The 18792-nt window shown below is 35.0% G+C and overlaps 1 protein-coding gene across 1 annotated transcript in view; it reads left to right on the top strand.

Moving 5' to 3' along the window:
- The window catches only part of CHCHD3 (coiled-coil-helix-coiled-coil-helix domain containing 3), a 347503-nt gene that overhangs the window by 261922 nt on the left and 66789 nt on the right, over positions 1 to 18792 (top strand). The window contains exon 6 of the mRNA XM_069087258.1: positions 5781 to 5851. Coding sequence (XP_068943359.1) covers positions 5781 to 5851 — 71 coding nt within the window. The remainder of the gene's footprint in view (positions 1 to 5780; positions 5852 to 18792) is intronic.

Raw genomic sequence — 18792 nt, 5'->3', positions numbered from 1 at the left:
AGAAATCAGAGGGGTTCCTAGCTTTGAATCCCTTAGGGAAAAAATGTCATTTTCTCTTTATTCTTACTCTTCATTTATTCCACATACCAGAGGCTTTCAGTAAAAACCAAATCCCCTTGTTTTGTTTCTTGCTTTCTTTAAAGGGCATTCTCTTTTCTCAACAGTGTTCTTTGTAAAATAAGTCATTAGCCACATGACAGTTGACTAGGCACCTTCCATTAGATTACATGAACTGTATATTAAGACAGCATTTGATCAGGTGGTAAAGCCAAGATGTTTAAAAAAAAAAACGTTTCAGTAACAAAAGGAGAAGCTGGTTCACCGTGCAACTAAATCAGTGTCAGTACATTTTAAAGCAGTGGTGCAAATAGGGTTAGTTTATGTTTATCTCAGTTTTTGTATAATAAAATGATATTTCAAGTTAACTCTACCTTTATTTGATTGTCATTTATTAGTGTATCAATAAGTATCCATTATATATGTCTTAATAAATAGGTGGGGGTTTTTTCCCATGAAAAATTTTAATGGAAATTACTAAATCATTGTGCTAAATGTTATTTAGCATAAATAGTAATCATTTGAAAACACTGATTTTGCTTGCTTTGGATAGCAAAAAATATCCCACGTTAATAGACATTAGGAAGCTCATTCAGTGGTAAGTCTTAAAGGAAAAATAGTGCCTTTAGTTTTTGTGTAGAAAATATGATTTCCTTCTGCTCTCCTCCCTTTTCCAAGCGTAGGCTTAGGTGGTAATATTCAAGCCTCCCTTATTCAGGAATCAGATCTTCAGTTTGTTAGTAATCATCCTCCATCCTCCTCCTTTTTATGCTCTTTTAGCTTTACTGGTCCGGGGAATGGAGGAGAACTCATTAAATTGTATTACTTATTGGACAGGAAGATTGAGAATATTCCCCAAGGTTAAATATTGGCTTTAATTGTAGATTTTTATACACACATACTTGTCTCTTTCTGTAGCTCTTTAATTTCCCCAATCTTGCCATTTTGTTCATCTTCAACTTGTTACTCATTCTTTACTAAGAAAGGGCAGATTGATTAGACTGAATGAAAGTTTTGGATTTAGAATAGAAGGGAGTGGCTTTGAGTAATGAGTGACTCTGCTGCCCATTTGACATTGGGATGACCTCTTCACCGATTTTGCTCCTTTGTTCCTTTATCTGTAACTTAGGAGGTTGGACTGATATTTATGATCCTTCTCAGTTCAGAATCTTACCTTTGATTGATGCCAAGCACTGCCTTGAAGAGACTACTCCTGTTTTTAAATATCTATTCAGGTTAAAAAAAAACCAAACTAATTAAAACGTTACCCAAAGGTATAACCAAACCAGGTCTGGGTTTTGAAGGCCTCCTCTAGTGGGTTATAGGATGCTCTGGGAAATGAAGGGTAAGCAAAGATAGCAGTCATGTTAGTAAAGTATTTTAGTAAGCACAGCAGTGTAGATAAATAGCATTGGGGAATGACAAACAAAATTTGCCACTTACATGACAGTGATGAACAATATATCATGGACAAGATAGGAATTTTGGCAAAAAGAATACTTGTTTTTCAACTGTTTTCATCAGTTATCTAAATTCTAAGATGAATACTAACTTTATTATATCCAATCAGCTTATTTTATATCACAAAGTACATTTATATGAAAAAAATTCTGATTTTTGTATCTTTTAATTTGTTTTTGAATATACATTTTAATGTACTTTTATGTTGATGCAAATATAAATGTTATATGAGGAAGTGAACCTTTTAGTTCCTACTGTATTTCTCCACTTATGCTCTTGAGGCATTTTTTGATATTCATTTTCTTTTTCTGTTATCAGGATACTTAACTGAGCATGGGAGACTGAGATCAATTCAAATCTCAACCCTGCTACTTCTCTGTGACCTTAGGCAAATCACATCTTTGCTCAAGTCCTCAGTTTCCAAATGAGGAAACTGGATTAAATTAATGGTTTTCATTTAGTGGTTCATGAACCCTTTGGGAAGTTGATGATAATGTTCCAAGCTGTTCGTGATAAAAAATTTGTTAATGGCACCTTAATCATTAAATTATTGAAAAAATAGTATAATTAGTGTTTTAAGTAAGTCTGAAGGTTCACAGCACATCTTTTTTGTAAAAGGATTGTTGGGAATTGCTAGATTAGATGATAGCTAAGTTTGCTTTCATCTCTAAATCTAAATAAGTCATAAGGTGATATAAATGTGAACTGTTGTTAGAAATAATAAGCAGGTTGACAGTTTCAAACTCATAAAGTCTAGCTTTTTCCAACTTACTACACGTCTCATGCGTTTTGGTGGTCGATAGCTCTGTTCAATCACCTGAATCCTAGCCAATTGCAAGATCAGATCCTTCTCTCCCTGGCTTTCTAATTAGTCTGTCTTTTCTGTGTTATTGTCTCTGATTCAAATTCATGGTCCAAGCTGCGCTTTGCCTGCACCCCCTGGCAGTGTAAACCCTTTTCTAGCTTTAGTCTGTCTGAACTATATGCCACATCTTACTCTCTGAGCCTTCTTGTTGCCACCTCTGCAGACTCTTCAAGTTTTTGTCCTCTCTTGCATACTATTCATTATCTCCCACCTGGACATACAGTTTTTTCTTTCCTCTATTGCAGAACTGGCTCTTTGTGCTCTCCAGTCAAATTGCACTAATTTTAAACTGTAATTTTAGTCTGGGGAAGAATTTGATCTTGTCCTTAGCTTAATTTCACCCAATCCAAAGGGCAGATACTATAATGCTTTCTGTGTGCCCATATTTGTAAAAATGCAACATGACTTTTAAAGACTTTTAAATAGCTTAAAGAGGCCTTAAGTGAAAATATTATTCTGAAGTGGCATGAGTGTTATTAATATTGAAGGCATGTGTTATCATAAAAAATTCTACTGATGTGAAAAATTCTTGAATGTAGCAATTATATTTATGTTGTGTGAACATATGTGTAATATGTATATGTGTGTTGAGCAAATTTTTGCCAGTTACCTCTGAGTTTCCTCATTTGTAAAATAATAGGATTGATTTAAGGTTGCCTAAGAGCCCTTCCTTTTTTTTTTTTTAAAGCAATTGGGGTTAAGTAACTTGCTCAAGGTTACAAGGCCAGTTATTTCTGGGTGTGGTGCTAAGCATCTGAGCCCAGATTCTATCGGGGCCAGTGCTCTTACTAGCTGAGCCACCTGGCCGCCCCGAGCCCTTCCTTTAATTCTGGCTTTCTGTCACTTGTCCGGTTAAAGTCTTATAAGTGAAAAGTAGAACTAGAATCCAGAGCCCCATATTTGTCTAGTTTAGGTTTGTTTTCACTATGCCAAACTTTTACCTCAAAATTATAGAAAAAATTTTGAACCAGAAGTTATTGCTTTGCCAGCATATTAATGAATATTATAGTAATGTAATATTTAATTGACAGTAAATTTGAATGTCTCTTATTAATGTTTAGTTTTGGTTTATGAAGAAGTCATTGTTATTCCCTCTAAAATTCAGAGGCTCCCAAACTTGTTTGGCCTACCACCCCCTTTAAAAAAAATTACAGCGCCCCCCTGGAACTCTATTTTCTTTAACCTTTTAACAGTTTTTAAAAAATTTGCATCTTTTCAAACTACTGCTACACCCTCCCCCCCTCGGATAATTCCAGTGCCTCCAAGGGGGCAGTATCTCCCATATTGGGAACCTATATTCCAAAGATTTGGGTTGTTTTTTTTTTTTAAGTGTTACAGCTGTTTTGTAGAAAAGCATGAGTGTATGTGTTGTGGTTGGTTTAAAAAGAGGAAAATATTTTTAAGGGAAATTGGTATGAAGGTTTAACATAAACATAGAAGGTAATCTGCTTGGAAAAACATAGCTTTTTAATACTTCTAGCCTCCAGTTGAATTAAAACCTTTTTATGTGTAGAACTATTCAGTTGATCCCTCAAATTGTGATTTTTTTAAAAAGGCTGCAGTAGTACACTTCAAATATTGTCTTTGTGTCACAAATGTACCTTCATGCTTGAAAATGATAAAAAATTACAATCGATCCTGACAACTGTTCTGTTCATCTTTATTGATCAGGTGCAAGAAAGATAAATCGTAGCCCAAATAAGATTATAGTAAATGTTAGTGTCGTTGGGGACTGGAGTTTGATAGAGAATCATTCATCATCTCAAATGGTGACCTGTCCGTGTCTCCAACCATACTCAGTCTGCTTTCTAATCACATACCTATTGATTTAATCTACAGTCAAGAAACCTGGATGTGACTGTCATTGGACAACCCAGATTGCTAAATGCAAAAGGGTCATTGATGTGAAGAGGATTTCATTTTCATTTTTTTACTGACCAGCAAAGATTTATTAAAAAATAAACTACCTCAAGTCATGCATGTGAAACCTCTATTACTATACCAATAAATAATTAGGTATGGATGAGGGATGTGGGTGGACAGTGGACCTCTTTGATCTAGTCACCCCCTTTTCTTTTGTATAGTTATATGATTTTCAGGATATTTCCTAAGCTCTTAGAACTAGAGGAGATTTCTAGAGGTCATTTATTCCATAGCTCTGTGGTAAGTAAGGCTGGTTCTTTACCTAATATTCTTCAGGAAAAGAGAGACTTTCAGCATTACCCATACCCCAAAGAGATCAAAGAAAGATGAAAAGGTCCTATACACACAAAAATATTTATATCAACTCTTTTTGTTGTGTCAAAGAATTGGAACCTAAGAGGTGTCCATCAGTTGGTGAGTGGTGAAACAAGTTATGGTATTTGAATATAATGCATAGTATTATACTGTAAGAAATAGAAAAAGACCATTTTAGAGAAACTTGGGAATACTCCTCTGAACTGACGCAGACTAAAGTGAGCAGAATAAGAACAATTTATACTCTCATCAGTGTGAAAATGAACATTTTTTAAAGACCTAAGCACTGATCACCCATAATTCCAGAGAACCAATAAACAATGCTTTCTACTTCATGACTGAGAGGTAATAGACATACAACATTTACATGCAACATAAGACATACATTTTTGAGTGTTGCCAATGTGAAGATTTGTTTTGACTTTTTTTTACAAGGGTTTTATTTTTTTTTCTTTAGTAGTACAAGGGGAGAGGGTTATTGTGGGAGCAAGGGAAAAATGCTTGCTAGTTGAAAAAATAAATTAATAAAAGTTAATCTTTAAATTTTAAGCTCTATTTTAACATGAAGTTGCTAACAAGTTTATTGTAAAAATGGTGGAAAGACATTTTTATGAAACATGAAGCTTAGTTACATAATGACCAAGTTTAGTTTGATTTTCAAGTCTGTTAAAAGTTGCTGGTTGACTCTGTTGTAATATAATAATCTCTGTTTTATCAAGGTCTCTGGTGCCCTTGAAAACCACATCTACATATTACCTACAGATATCATTATCTGTCTATATCTAGTTTAATGTGCTAATGAATTAATTGAAAAAGTTGAATATTTAGTATAAATTTGAACCTTTGATCTTAGCCCTAATTTCCAGGTCTTAAAAAGGGAGGGATCTTCTAAATATGCCTGAGGATGATATATTTACAAGATTTTAACCTTCACTTATAAAAGTAGTATGTCAGTTTTAATAATGAGTGGTTAAAACTGTGATTTAACTCCAAAATCATAATTTTAAAAAATTGTTATGTCATTTAAATGGGTATATGTTGTGTGTATGTGTGTATATATACACATATGGATATCAGGGCCTTCTGTTATGAACAAAATCCTTTATGTTATTCAGTGCTTTTATATAGAGAGATGTAACTGTTGATATTTTGTTTGTAGAGTGCAGAGTTTTACAAAGTCACCACAGAACAATACCAGAGGGCTGCTGAGGAAGTGGAATCTAAGTTCAAGTAAGTTTCTATTATTATAATTATTTACACTTTTAAAAGAATATAATTATAATTCTCTTCCTTTTCAAAAATGGGAAAGTTTACTAGTCATGTGACCATGGACAAGTCACTTAAGCCCAATTGCCCGGCCCTCCCCTCTCCAAAAAGAAAAAAAAAGTGGGAAAGTTATTTGGTAGTATAGCACTTTGGAATTCTAGAAAGAAAGCTAGTGATAGAAGTATATTATCTGCTTCTCCTGGAGTTAAACTGAAGGCATTTGATGAACGCTTGTTGTCAGCCCAGGATAATTTATTTTGTGAGCTACAGGAAAATTGAAAACAATGGTAATAAAAGTTTTATTTGGATTATTATGTTAGGCAGGTTCAGAACTGAGAAATTTTTCATTTTTTTGTATTAAAATGTGAGTCTTGTCCAAATTTGGTTGTCAGTCCTCTTCATATTTAAGTCATTTTCATCTCTTCCAATGAGAAGCATTAAAGTCAGTGACTTAACTTTGCCCTCGGTTATAAAGGTAATATTCAATTGCTAACTTATTAATCCTTAGAATACTTAAATGAATGTTGTGTAATTGATGAACCAAAGTGGCTCTGACCCATAACCTTTTGAAAAGACTTTTCTCTTTTCTGCCAGAGCTCACATTAAGCAAGAAGACATCATTCATAATTTCTATAAGTATATAAATAGTCTTATTGTATAACCCTCATTAGTGGGAAATTGCTAACCAAAAAAAAAGGGTATTGTGACATATTTAACTGAAAGATTACATTTAACTCTGATCTTTTCCTTTGTGCATCTGTTTATATGTACTTGATAAAATAATTAAGTCTTAAGGTGAAATCATTATTTTCACATAATGTGCCATTTGTATAGTATATTGTTTTGGTGTTCTTTTTAAAAAACTGTTGTCTCTAGATATGAGGGATTTTTTAAAAACCTAAAAAAACAAAACCTCCCTCCCCCAGGGGCTACACACACACACACACACACACATACACACATAAATATATATATTTTATGGCAGAGATGGTAGTGGGAAAGAATTAACTGCCTTAAAATATAAACGTGTATATTTTAGAGGGAGGAAGGTGACAGTTTTGTTTTATTTTAATATAAAGGAACAATAATAGTTGTTTTGAAAAATGTCAATGTACATGGATGGCATAGTTATGAAAGTATTATTATTAATTTTTTTTAAAAGTTGCCAGAGATGCAGGTAGGCCTATAGTGGGTGGATGACGACTAGGAACTGAGCCAGCGAACTTTCTGAAAAAGGAAAGAAGACATAAGAGAAAGTGTACTGGTGAGGAGGGGGTATTAAAAAGTCAATGGGGACTTGGGGAGGGGACTAGTGAATTGTAGCATATTGACCCCAAGGTGGCTGATAAAACCATTGCTTGTTGATTGATATATTGTTGTCTGTGTCTCATCTGTTCTGATTGCTGAAACACAGTCCATCCATCCCAAAGAGAATCACATTTTAGTACTTTATTTCCCTGTGTACTCCTTTGTTTTTTATTCCTTACTTCATAACCAGTCTAATACTACTAACATTAGTTCCTTTCACCACTCAGATATTCATTAAATGCCTACTAAGTGCCAGACACAGTAAAGATCTTTGACTATTCTGAATAATGGTTCAGCATTCCCTGATAGGCAGCAGCTCTAAAGCAGCTCTAAATGACTTTGAAAAGCATCTCATGTAAGCGTAGAACCAGGAGAAATATGTACACAATTACAGACACAACGTATGTTTGATGACCAACTTTGATAGACTGAACTCTTCTCAGCAATGCAGGGTTATAAGTCAACCCCAAAAGACTCATGATGGATAGAGATGTCTACATCCAGAGAAAGAACTAGAAACAACTCAGTTTGAATCCAGATTGAAGCAAACTACCTGCTATTTTTCTTTTTCTTGTTTGGTTTTGTTTCCTCTTTCTCATTGTTCATTCCATCTGATACAATCCTTCTTTATAACCTGACTAATGTCTAATGTGAAAGTATTTGCAGATCCTATACTTGATTGTATGCTGCCATTTGGAGGAGGGGAAAGGGAGAGAAAATTTGAAACTCAAGGAATTGTGGAACTACGTCTTGCAAACTAAAAGTAAACAAACAAATTAATAAAGACCAAAAAATTAAAAAAAAAGAAAAGCATCTCATCTAGTCTTTTGGATGTAGCATATTACAGGGGGTAGAAAACTGGTCTGAAGTCAGAGAACCTGGGGCAGCTAGGTGGTGCAGTGAATAGAGCACCAGCCCTGGCATCAGGGGGACCTGAGTTCCTATCCTGCCTCAGACACTTAACACAAAAAATAGCCATGTGACCTTGGACAAGTCACTTAACCCCAATTGCCCTCAAACAAATAAATAAATAAAGCCAGAGAACCTGGGTTGGAATTCTGACTTGACTTACCTTTATGACCTTGGACAAATCACTTTTTCTCCTCAGGCTTCAGTTTCCTTGATAAGAGGGTTGCATTAGGTGGCCTCTGAGGTTCTTTTCAGCTCTAGGTTTATGATCTGTTGCCTTTATCTGAGGAAAATTTTGTTAGGTTCTTGATAGAGATGGAAAGCTTCCAAAAGCACCATGTCAGCATTGTATAAAAGAAGATGAATTTTCTTCATAACAGTTGGAATGTGAGTGAAGTTTATTTAGGTTGTAAGTGATTAAATACCCGTTTTATCGACATCCTGCCATAATGGCTAGTAGATATTATTCTGAGAATTCTTACATATTAACTCAAATCTCAGCCCTCCAGGTGTCTACTTTTAGTTCAGTAAACCTCAGAACAAGAAATAAAACATGCAGGAGAAAATGGAAATGCCCATGGATATTAGACTAGTAGTGGTGTATAGTTGTAATAAAGCCAGGTACACTTTGATAGTATGTCAAAGGAATTCTGTGAGAACTGAGACTTCAGACTTGATGAAAGGTGTTTTTCTTTTTTTAAAGAGCTTTTTAACTTGCAGCCAAGAAATCATTATATTAAAATGAAGCATTTTGTCATAATTATTCAAAACAAAACCTAAAATATTACATTTGAAAGGTGAATTGTTATATCTACATCCTTTATTGGCAGCTGCTTGCCTAGGATCAGAATTAGAACTCTCCCTCTGCAGGGTTTTGTTTGCAAAGCTACATCTAGAATTATCATCAAAATATGTATAGAAATGAGTTTTAATCTGTAATTCACACAAGTCTTATACACTTGATGAAGTTTTAAGAGTTCTGTTAGTGCAAGTATTTTATAAATATTGGGAGGAAGGGGAACTATTGAAGTACATGACTATAGTACTAATAAAGCCGTCTTTTTCTCTGCTTCCTTTTTCTGATCGATATCATGAAGGGTTGCCCTATATGATCTTTAAGATACCTTACAATTCTACACAGCATTGAAATTGTATATCAGCAAAAGTTGTATGATGGTACACTGGATCTTAAGAAGGATTTTAGGATTTTATCCTGGAATAAAGTTGCTGAAATATAGCTTATAAATTTGGTCTCCTGAAAGAAGCCTGGGTTATCCCTATGAAGTACTAATAGATTAGTTTCCTTGTAGAAGTCAAGGTGATTTTCAAATAACGGGGGCTTTCTGCAAAACACTTGAAAGATAAAATGGATTTTACATATATTACTATATTTTTTAAGGTTCTCTATGTAAAATTCTTTCATTTTAAAATGTCCTCGGTCATGAGGGCCTCACTGTGACATATTATTTAGGTCTCCTCTTGGTACTTTAATAGCTGTATCACAAATGAATTAGTGAAGCCTAAAGATGATGCTCCAGTGGTATCAGCAGGTGTTTCTCATGTTCCCTGTAATTACACATGTGGATTGTGGACAGTTTTAAGAAACAGTGTTTAAAGATCCTGCTTAATTGGCTGTAAAAGAATTAAATAAGGTTTTGACTGCTAGATTTAGAATTCTGTTAGTTGGAAAAGCCGCTGTGCCTGAATGTCAATGTGACTTCAATTTGGAATATTAGATTAATAGAACTAATGGTTCTGTGATTCCAAAGTTGTTCTGTTAAATAGGCCCAAAACTCCTTGAATTTGAGTCAGTTGAATCATATTACTTAACATTTCTACTTAAACTTCTCATTTCAATTTTTTTCTTCCATCTCTTGAAAGTTCAGCTTTTGCAGTTTTTCAATGATTTCAGTTGCTTTATCAAAGGCCTCTTCTTATCACTAAGATTAAAATTATATGCTGCTGTACATTATTTGTATCTGTAAGCTGACAGGTTCTCTGTACATTGTAACACTTATTGATGCCTGCTTATAACCTACTTTAGTACTGTGTGAATGAATCTGATATACCAAATGTGCATGACAAATGTTTTATCTCTGATTCCCATTGATCAAATTCTAAATGATCAAATGATTTATCTCAGTGAGACACTAATTCACGTTGATCATGTTTTAAATGATCAAGTTGTGTTGGTTTCTGCTGTACATAAATTGTATTAAAACAACATTACTTGAACATGCTGCCTTTTCTAATGCAGGAGTTATGTTACCAGCAGTTACATTATGACCAGAATTATTGTATTATGAAGATGTCTCCTTTATAATGAAAAGTTTACACAAGAAGAAAAGAATGTGATATTATAGGAAGAACAGAGCTTCAGGCAAGGATTTGGGCTTTAACCAAGTAATTAACTTCTGCATTTGTATTGGGCCTTCCCTCCCCCTCCTCCCTTCCCCCTTTTTTTAATTTGGAGGGATAGGAGCAGGAAATAAAGCAGCTGCAGGGGTAACATTTTATTCCCTCTGGTCACTGGAGCCAACTAACATCTTGATTGTACAGTTAGGGACACAATAATTGCAGAGGCAAAATCTTAGTTATAGTAAATATTTTAACCTCTACCATTTGTACTTAAGTTTCTTGGTTGTCAGCAGTTTGGACCTCTCAGAAGTCTCTTGACTTTAGCCCTCTCCTTCAGTCTCTGTCATGCTTTATCTGTTTCTTTGCATGGGGGATCAGGGGAGTGCTTCTGGTAAAATTTCAACATGTAAAGGTTTTTATAGGCATGGGGGGGGGGGAGAGTATAGCAAGTGGACAAATATCTGACACATAGTAGGTCCTTGATAAATTCTTACTCATTAGTTGATGTGGTTGAAACTAGACTGATTACATTTGAAAACCCCCTTTCCCTAGCTGGTAATTTAAAACACCTTTGATTTGCTTATTTCATTGGTAAAATGCAAATTGTAATTACTTCCTCCCTAGGATTCATTCTTTGAAGACGGGAAAATATAAAATATTCTTTCAGTCATTCTCTAAGGCAAATCATCTCTAGCAAGAGATCTTTAAAAGTTGGCCTTTTCTTCTGTAATGGTTACCCTTTCAGGTATAGTACTTTTAAATTGCAAATATTATAGAAACTGGTAGGATAGGATCACCATGCGCTGGAACAACCCATACTCTCTGAAGCATACTTTAGAGCATAAAGTAGAAGAGGCAGTACCAATGATAAAGTGTTGATACCTAGCCAGTATTATTTGTTTCTATATCATGGGATAGGTGTATGCCCTAAGCTCTGGAATTGTCACTTTTTTCAAGAAGATTCCCGTTGCTTTACAGCACACAGTTGTCATAGATGCTGGTGGGAAATGTAATAAGAAACAATTGAGTCCAGAAAGAAACCTGATATTTACCTAGGGATTAGAATTATTTCATCAACATCATCTGATGCATTATTCAACAAGACCCTTTTTTAAGGTAATAGAGGAAATGCCAATAAAATTGAAGAAGCATACTTACTTATTTTTCTCCTAAAAATTCATCCTTTACCCTTTTGGTAATTAATGGTCCCTGGCAGGAAAGTATTTTAAAAGGTAGTCTGGACTAGGTTTCTATTAAAATGTGGTGCCAAGGAGGACAGTAGGTAAAGGTTTGATCCCTGAATAGATTATTTTACCTTCTGGAACACAATGCTTACAATGTACATCAAATCCAAGAAAACTGCCTCACAGATACTTACTTTTGGTCACAAAAGCAAAAATGTGAATGCATTTCAAACCCATCTCCAGTCTTAGTAGAACAATTTGAATTGTATCAACAATGGATCGTTAGCATTTCTTTCCAAGACAAAAAGAGGTAGTAAGATTAGTGGATTGAGTGCTTGAGTGAATCATATATGGATTCAGATTCCACCTCTGACACTTAATAGCTTTGTGATTTAACTTCTCTGACTCTAAATGCAATGTCTGTACTACCTACTTATATAGGGTTATTATGTAGCTCAAATAAAATCTGTAAAAATGATTTACCTTACACATATTAGTGTGCCATATAAATGTCAACTATTATTTTAACAAGGTGATTAATTTTACTAGGTAGACACAAAAAATAAAGGGGGAAGGTGGTGCAGGTTAAGGAACTGGTCAATGACTTAAAAGGTGTAAGCTAAAAAATTAGTTGGTTTTTTTTAATGGAGATAACCACATTTCTTCACATTTGAATGATGAGAGAGCTTTCCTAGTCACCCAGTTCAGAGTTGTTCACATGTGTTTCTTTGTAAACGTTACCTACCTACCACATACCCAATATTTCTGTTAATAAAAATCAAAATTAATATTTATGTAGAAGTTTGTGTGCCAGTGCTCACAAAATCATGATTTACTTCATGTGAGAAAGCTGATCATTCTGCTTTTTCCTATGGGAACATAAGCATTGAACTTTCTTCTTTTGATCAATATGATCCATTAAGAATAGAGTATAGCTCATACTGTTATATGAAATATTAATTACATAGTTTGGTTAGACTGATAATGATTTTGAGTGAATTAATGAAAGAAAAAGCATTTGTGAAGCACTTACTATTTGTTATGCACTAGGATTACAGATAGAAAAAGAAAGAAAGTACCTGCTCTAATTGAGAGAAACAACACATAAAAGACAGTTAGTTCAGCTGTGAGGCTTATGGAAGAGCCAGAAATGCAGAGGGTGCTGCGGAAGGGTGAATGGCAAGGCCTCAGATCTTTAAGTGTAATGAATAGAGCACTGGACCTGGAGTCGGGACAGTAGCTGTGTGACTCTCAATTAACCACTGCCTGCCTCAGTTTTCTCACTTGTAAATTGGGGTGATAATAACACTTACCTTCCAGGTTTGTTGTGAATATTAAATGAGATTGTATTTGTGAAGCATTTCATAAACTTTGAAGAGCTTTATAATTACATGCTAGTGATCATTAGGAGTGGTGGTACTGGTAGGTCACATGGCATCATCAGGGTGAAAGCCTGAGTAGTGGTAAGGCCTAGAGAGCCTTAGGAGTCAGTGACAAAGCAAATAGGACCTAATATGCCCCTTCCTCTCATCAGAAGGACAGACTGCTCACTCCACAGCCCAAAAGGGCACTGGTGCTAGAGAACAGGTTAAGAAGGAAGGAATAGGAAAAGGAAACACTGAGTAATTATAAGTCTTTCCATTGTCCTGCTGTCCTACACTGATTCTAGGACAAACTGAGTATGAAACCTCTTTTTTTTTTACTTTTTGGAGGGCAATTGGAGTTAAGTGACTTGCCCAAAGTCACACAGTTTAGTAAGTGTGTCAAGTGTCTGAGGCTGGATTTGAACTCAGGTCCTCCTAACTCCAGAGCCAGTGCTCTATTCACTGCGCCACCTAGCCGCCCCCTGAAACCTCTTTTAAATGGTTTGTGTGTTATCACATAAAGTTGAAATTTGGCTAACATATTGGCATTTGTTTTTACATAAAATCTGCTTTTGTTTTTTTCTCAAAATTTCCATATATTTCTCACTGGGACTGACTTTTTCTCTACTCATTCTGATTGTTAGGACATTCACTTTAGGATTCAGCTAGAAAAAATTTCTTTGATTTTCCTTTGATCTTTTCAAAGGTAGGAAATATTATTTACCTTTTTGAATGCCACTCATTTACAGGTAGACACCATTGAAGCTGGTAGGAGGGCCAATTAGAGTTAATTATTGTCAGAGTGACCTGTCACATCCCTGAAATGTCCAGGAGGACTTCTATGATGTAGCTTTTTATTTCTCTTCTCATATAATATTTGGAAAACTAACCATTTCAAAGACTTCTGCAACCTTAGGAATTATATTAGAGGAGTTATTCCACATAAGAATTATAATATTCAATGTGATTTCCCCAAAAACCTTTATGTTCTTCCATGTTTAGAAAGTCTTTGCGTATTTAAAATGATATTCCATTAGTTTTTAAAAACATCTTAGAGATATGCTTGCTATTGATAAACTCAGTATAGACTATCCTGCCTTAATTTGACCTAGATGATATGATTGAAGATATATTTGTAAATAAGCACAGAATCATGGAGAAACTAGAACTTCAGGAAGGATCCTATAAAGATCCTAGAAATTATATTATCTCAGCCATAAGTAATCTAACTCTACTGAACTATCAGAGTATTTTGTTTCTCCCTCATTACACTTTACAACACTTTTATCTTCTATCTTCTATTAGTCATTTGTGAGCTTGTCTTATTTTTCCTTTTAAACTGTACCTTTCATGAGTGAAAGAGACTTCATTTTTTTATAATCACCATACATGTTAAGTTTGGTTTTCAAGGAACAAAACCTCATTCATATTAAACTACCTACAGAGTTTATCAAATAATATACAAATGACATACTTTAAAGAAAAAGGATATAAAATACGTAACCCTCCATTTCATTATCATCCTGGTTTCTACTTTGGTCTGATTTGGAAAAATAAAATTGCATGTGTCTATCTCTGGATCCCTGGCAACTGCCACTTTAGACCACCAACTAATTCTGGATGTTTGAAAATGGAGTTTACTGTGGGATTTTATACTAAGGTACACAAAGAGGAGGCAACTACGGTACTTCAGTGGTTAGAGTACTGGGACTTTAATCAGGAAGACCTGAGTTCTAAGGTGGCCTCAGACACTGTACAAGTCACAGACAAGACACTGTTTGTCTAATCCACTGGAGATGAAATAGCAAAGCACTCTAGTATCTTTGCCAAGAAATAGCCAGACAGTGTCACAAAGAGTCAGATATGACTGAACCACAGCAGCAAGCAGAAATGGCTAACAGGCAGAACTAACATCAGCCAGGTACTCACATCAGGAGTGGAGTTGGGGATGTGCTTCTCTCCTCTACCACCTTCTCTGGCCTGGGACATTTTGACAGCCTGACTTACTTGCTACTTTGCCAAGTTCATTCTCATCTCTGAATTCTCCACTCTAGCCTCATGCCCCATTGGAACTTTCTGGCGTCTCATTTCCTCAGCTTTCAGCTTCTTCAGCTCCCACAACACACCCTAAACAATTTACTCCCTACCCTACCCAGAAACTTAACTTATCCTAGGCATCACAAGTCCTAGTTAGAATTTTCTTGAGTGGTCTAATCACCAGGGTAGGCAAACACTAGCCAACTTTGAATATTCAGTAGCTCAGATAAGATTTAACCTAGGGATTGGTATACTTCTTTACTGCACTCTAGGATATTCATCACTCTATGATTCTCTGTAATTGCCTGTCTTCCCTCTCTTGGACAGAAGGGGCTTTTTCTAACTGACCTATGCAAAATGCAACAGTTGCTGATAAGTTCACAGTATGCATTTGTCAAATGAAAGAACAAGTTGGTCACTTAATCATATTGCTCCTCAATTTTGTATCTTTAGTTATAAAACTCTTGTTTCAGGCTTTTCAGAATATTTCTGGGGTTATTGAAAGCACAATTTAATGGAAAGAATAGGAGAATCTCTATATATTCTTGAGTAACTTGTTTGGTCTCTCTGGATCTATAAAAATAAGGTAATTGGGCTCTCTCTACAATTGATTCCAGTTCTAAATGTTATAATATCATATGACAAAATTCCTTTTTCAGTTCATCTTAAATTGATTAAATGATACTACCACAGTACCTACATGTGTGTAAGTATGTCATCAAGCACTTTAGGTGGTGGCTATGGCATTGTTTACTCAAGCCAGTACTGATGGTGCCTTCTCACTCCTAGTGTTTGGGAATCAGTGGCATATTTTCAAGTAGACTCTTAATAGTAGTTTGTCTCACATAAAATAGTTATCTCCAGTTATTATTTTTAATCACATGATAAACTTATTCAAGTTTGCTTTTCCTAATACTATCTATGATCAGTTCTTCCATCAAAGTATATTTTTTCCTTTCTTCAGTATCAAGACTGTTCATTCCACTACATGTATCATTTCCACACAGGGGTATAGAAAGTAAGGATGCCATTTTACTTTAAAAATATTTGCATGTTTTATATTGCCACATTGATTATTTGAGAGCTTTTGACAGAGTACTGATAGCTTTGAAAATGATTGTTTTCTAGGATTTATGTAAGATGTTTGTAAGTAAGGAATTTAAGTAAGGAAAGGTAGTTCTTTTTAATGAAAGAGACCTTATACAGTGAGCTGTTCATACTTAGTATTTATTGAGCTTTTGGCAGTGTGCTTGAACATGTGTAAAGTTTACATCTTGGCCCTTCCTTGCATGTTGAAATGAAAGCACACATGCTCATATGTTAAAATGTCGATAGCATCCCACACTTGCTCACATTGCTGCCCTACTTTACTTGTGAAATGAAATGGGTGACTAGTCATTCAGTAGCCATCAATGAAACTGGCATGTTTCTTTTTTCTCTGTATACTAGTAATCTAACAAGTCCCTTGGAAATTGATACAGGCAATCATTAAGGGCTGTTCTTGTAGTTTGGCTACAATTTCAGGAGTCACCTCAACTAATGGAACTATTATTTCTTGATGGAGCTGGCAAATAATATACTACAGTGATACATCTGGTTTCACATTCCCTTTTCAAGGACTAAAACCTCTTGTTTTAATATAATATGTTAAACATGCTTAGTGGGGATTTTACCAGCACAAAGAAGTCAGCGATTTCCCAATTACTGTATTAACAAAGAAAGGCTAAAGGCTCTGTTTTTTTTTTTTTTTTAGTAGGAATGCCATTTGCTTTGCATTTTATTCCCTTGGTGCTTCTGAGATTATAAAATGCCCATTTATTTTTTGAGACAGTGCTATCTCTGGAGTCAAAGTCTACAAGTCTTCCAGAGCATTGTTGGCATAAGTCCCAACAAAGTCACTTATGTGAAAGATCTGTTCTGCCCAGTTTATGATATGGGTTTTTTAAGTGGCATACACCTGTTTCTGCTTACAGAATGAAGAATGAATTGCCAATTACTATAGACATGTTCAAACATGACACTTCATACTGCACAGACTTGTGTAGTCTGCTTTATCCTAGGCCCCCAACTATGAAACAATCAGTCCTCTAAAAGGAGATATGTTGTGAGGAAGGAAAGGGAAAGAAAGGGGATCAGTCCTTGATCAGTTGCTATTATTTGTGCCTGTGCGAGCTGCAGGAAGGGAGGTCAGTTCCTCTAACCTTTGTTTTCCCAGCAGAGCTCTTGAACAAGATGAAGTGATCAAAGCAGGATGCCAGTACATCATCACAATCTCATTACTTTGCAAGCTGCATGCACAGATGCTGCTGTTTTCTGCATCAGGCTTCACTGATTTACATTCATAACACCTCCATTAGAACTCATTTGGTACACCTCATAATTAACCAGTTCTTTTCTTTTCATAATGGTGTTGTTCTAATGCAAGAGGTACCAAAGCAAAGAAGAAAATAGTATAGTTGTCTGAATCATCAGAACTCAGATATGTTGGTTAGTATGTGTTAAATGCTTTGCTATAATTTAGATAATTTCTGGATCAGAATTTTGGGGAGGTGGGGGTAGAAATCTTTTAAATCTTTGTTCGGTATACACTTCCTTTTTTAGATATCCTAAGTTAGACTACATCATAGAATCAGAAAATTGAAAGTTGAAGGACCTTAGAGATGTCTGTGCCCTTCATTTTATAGATGAGGGCATTAGAGCTAAAGAATTTTTTTAAATTTATTTTATTTTTAATTTATAAAATAAAGTAAGCATTTCCATAAGAGTACAATAAAAAATATGATTGCACAGGAAACTGAAAATATACTGCACACAACTTGCTGTTCCTTTCAAATATACAAAAAATTATTGTGTAAATTTCTTTTCTTTCTCTCCCTCCCCAGAGAGGGGTACTGTTAGACATAAGCGGGTATACACGCGCATGCAAACACGCACACATACACATACACACACACATGTAAAATTATTCTATGTATACTTCTATTTATTCTTTCTCTGGATGCAGATAATGTCTTTCTTCATATGTCCTTTATAACTAATTTGGGTATTTATGATAGACAAAATGACTTATTTCCTCAAAGTTGTTTCTAAAACAGTATTACTGTTTCTGTGTGCATTTGTTTTCTTGGTTCTGCTCATTTCACTGTTCATTATTTCATGCAAATATTTCCATGTTTTTCTAAAACCACTCAGCTCATCATTTCTCATAGTATAGTAGTATTCCATCACAATCATATACCACAACTTGTTTAGCTATTACCCGATTGATGGGCATCCTTGCAATTTCTGGTTCCTTGCTACCACAAAGAGAGCTGTGATAAATATTTTAGAACCTGTAGGTTCTTTTCCTTTTCCCTAATCACCTTTGGAAATAAACCAAGTAGTATTATTGCTGGATCAAAAGGTATAGGTAGTTTAATAACTCTTTGGGCATAATTCCAGATTGCTCTCCAAAATAGTTGGATCATTTCACCATTCCACCAACAGTGAATTAGTGTCCCAATGTTTACACATCCTCTCCAAAATTTGTCAATTTCTGCTTTTATAATTTTAGCCAATCTGGTAGGTGTCAAATGATATCTCAAGGTTATTTTAATCTGCATTTCTCTAAGCAATAATGATTTAGAGCACTTTTTTCATATGCCTACAAATTATTTTGATTTCTACATTGGAAAACTGCCTGTTTATTTCCTTTAACCATATGTCAGTTGGGAAATGACTCATATTTTTATACATCTGACCATGT

This window comes from Petaurus breviceps, unplaced genomic scaffold (genome assembly GCF_028583685.1).
Source record: "Petaurus breviceps papuanus isolate PSGF00001 unplaced genomic scaffold, PetGlider_PUasm1.0 181, whole genome shotgun sequence".
NCBI classification, from domain to species: Eukaryota; Metazoa; Chordata; class Mammalia; order Diprotodontia; family Petauridae; genus Petaurus; species Petaurus breviceps.
The sequence above is the reverse complement of the archived record's forward strand: the minus strand, read 5'-3'. Positions and strand labels throughout refer to the sequence as shown.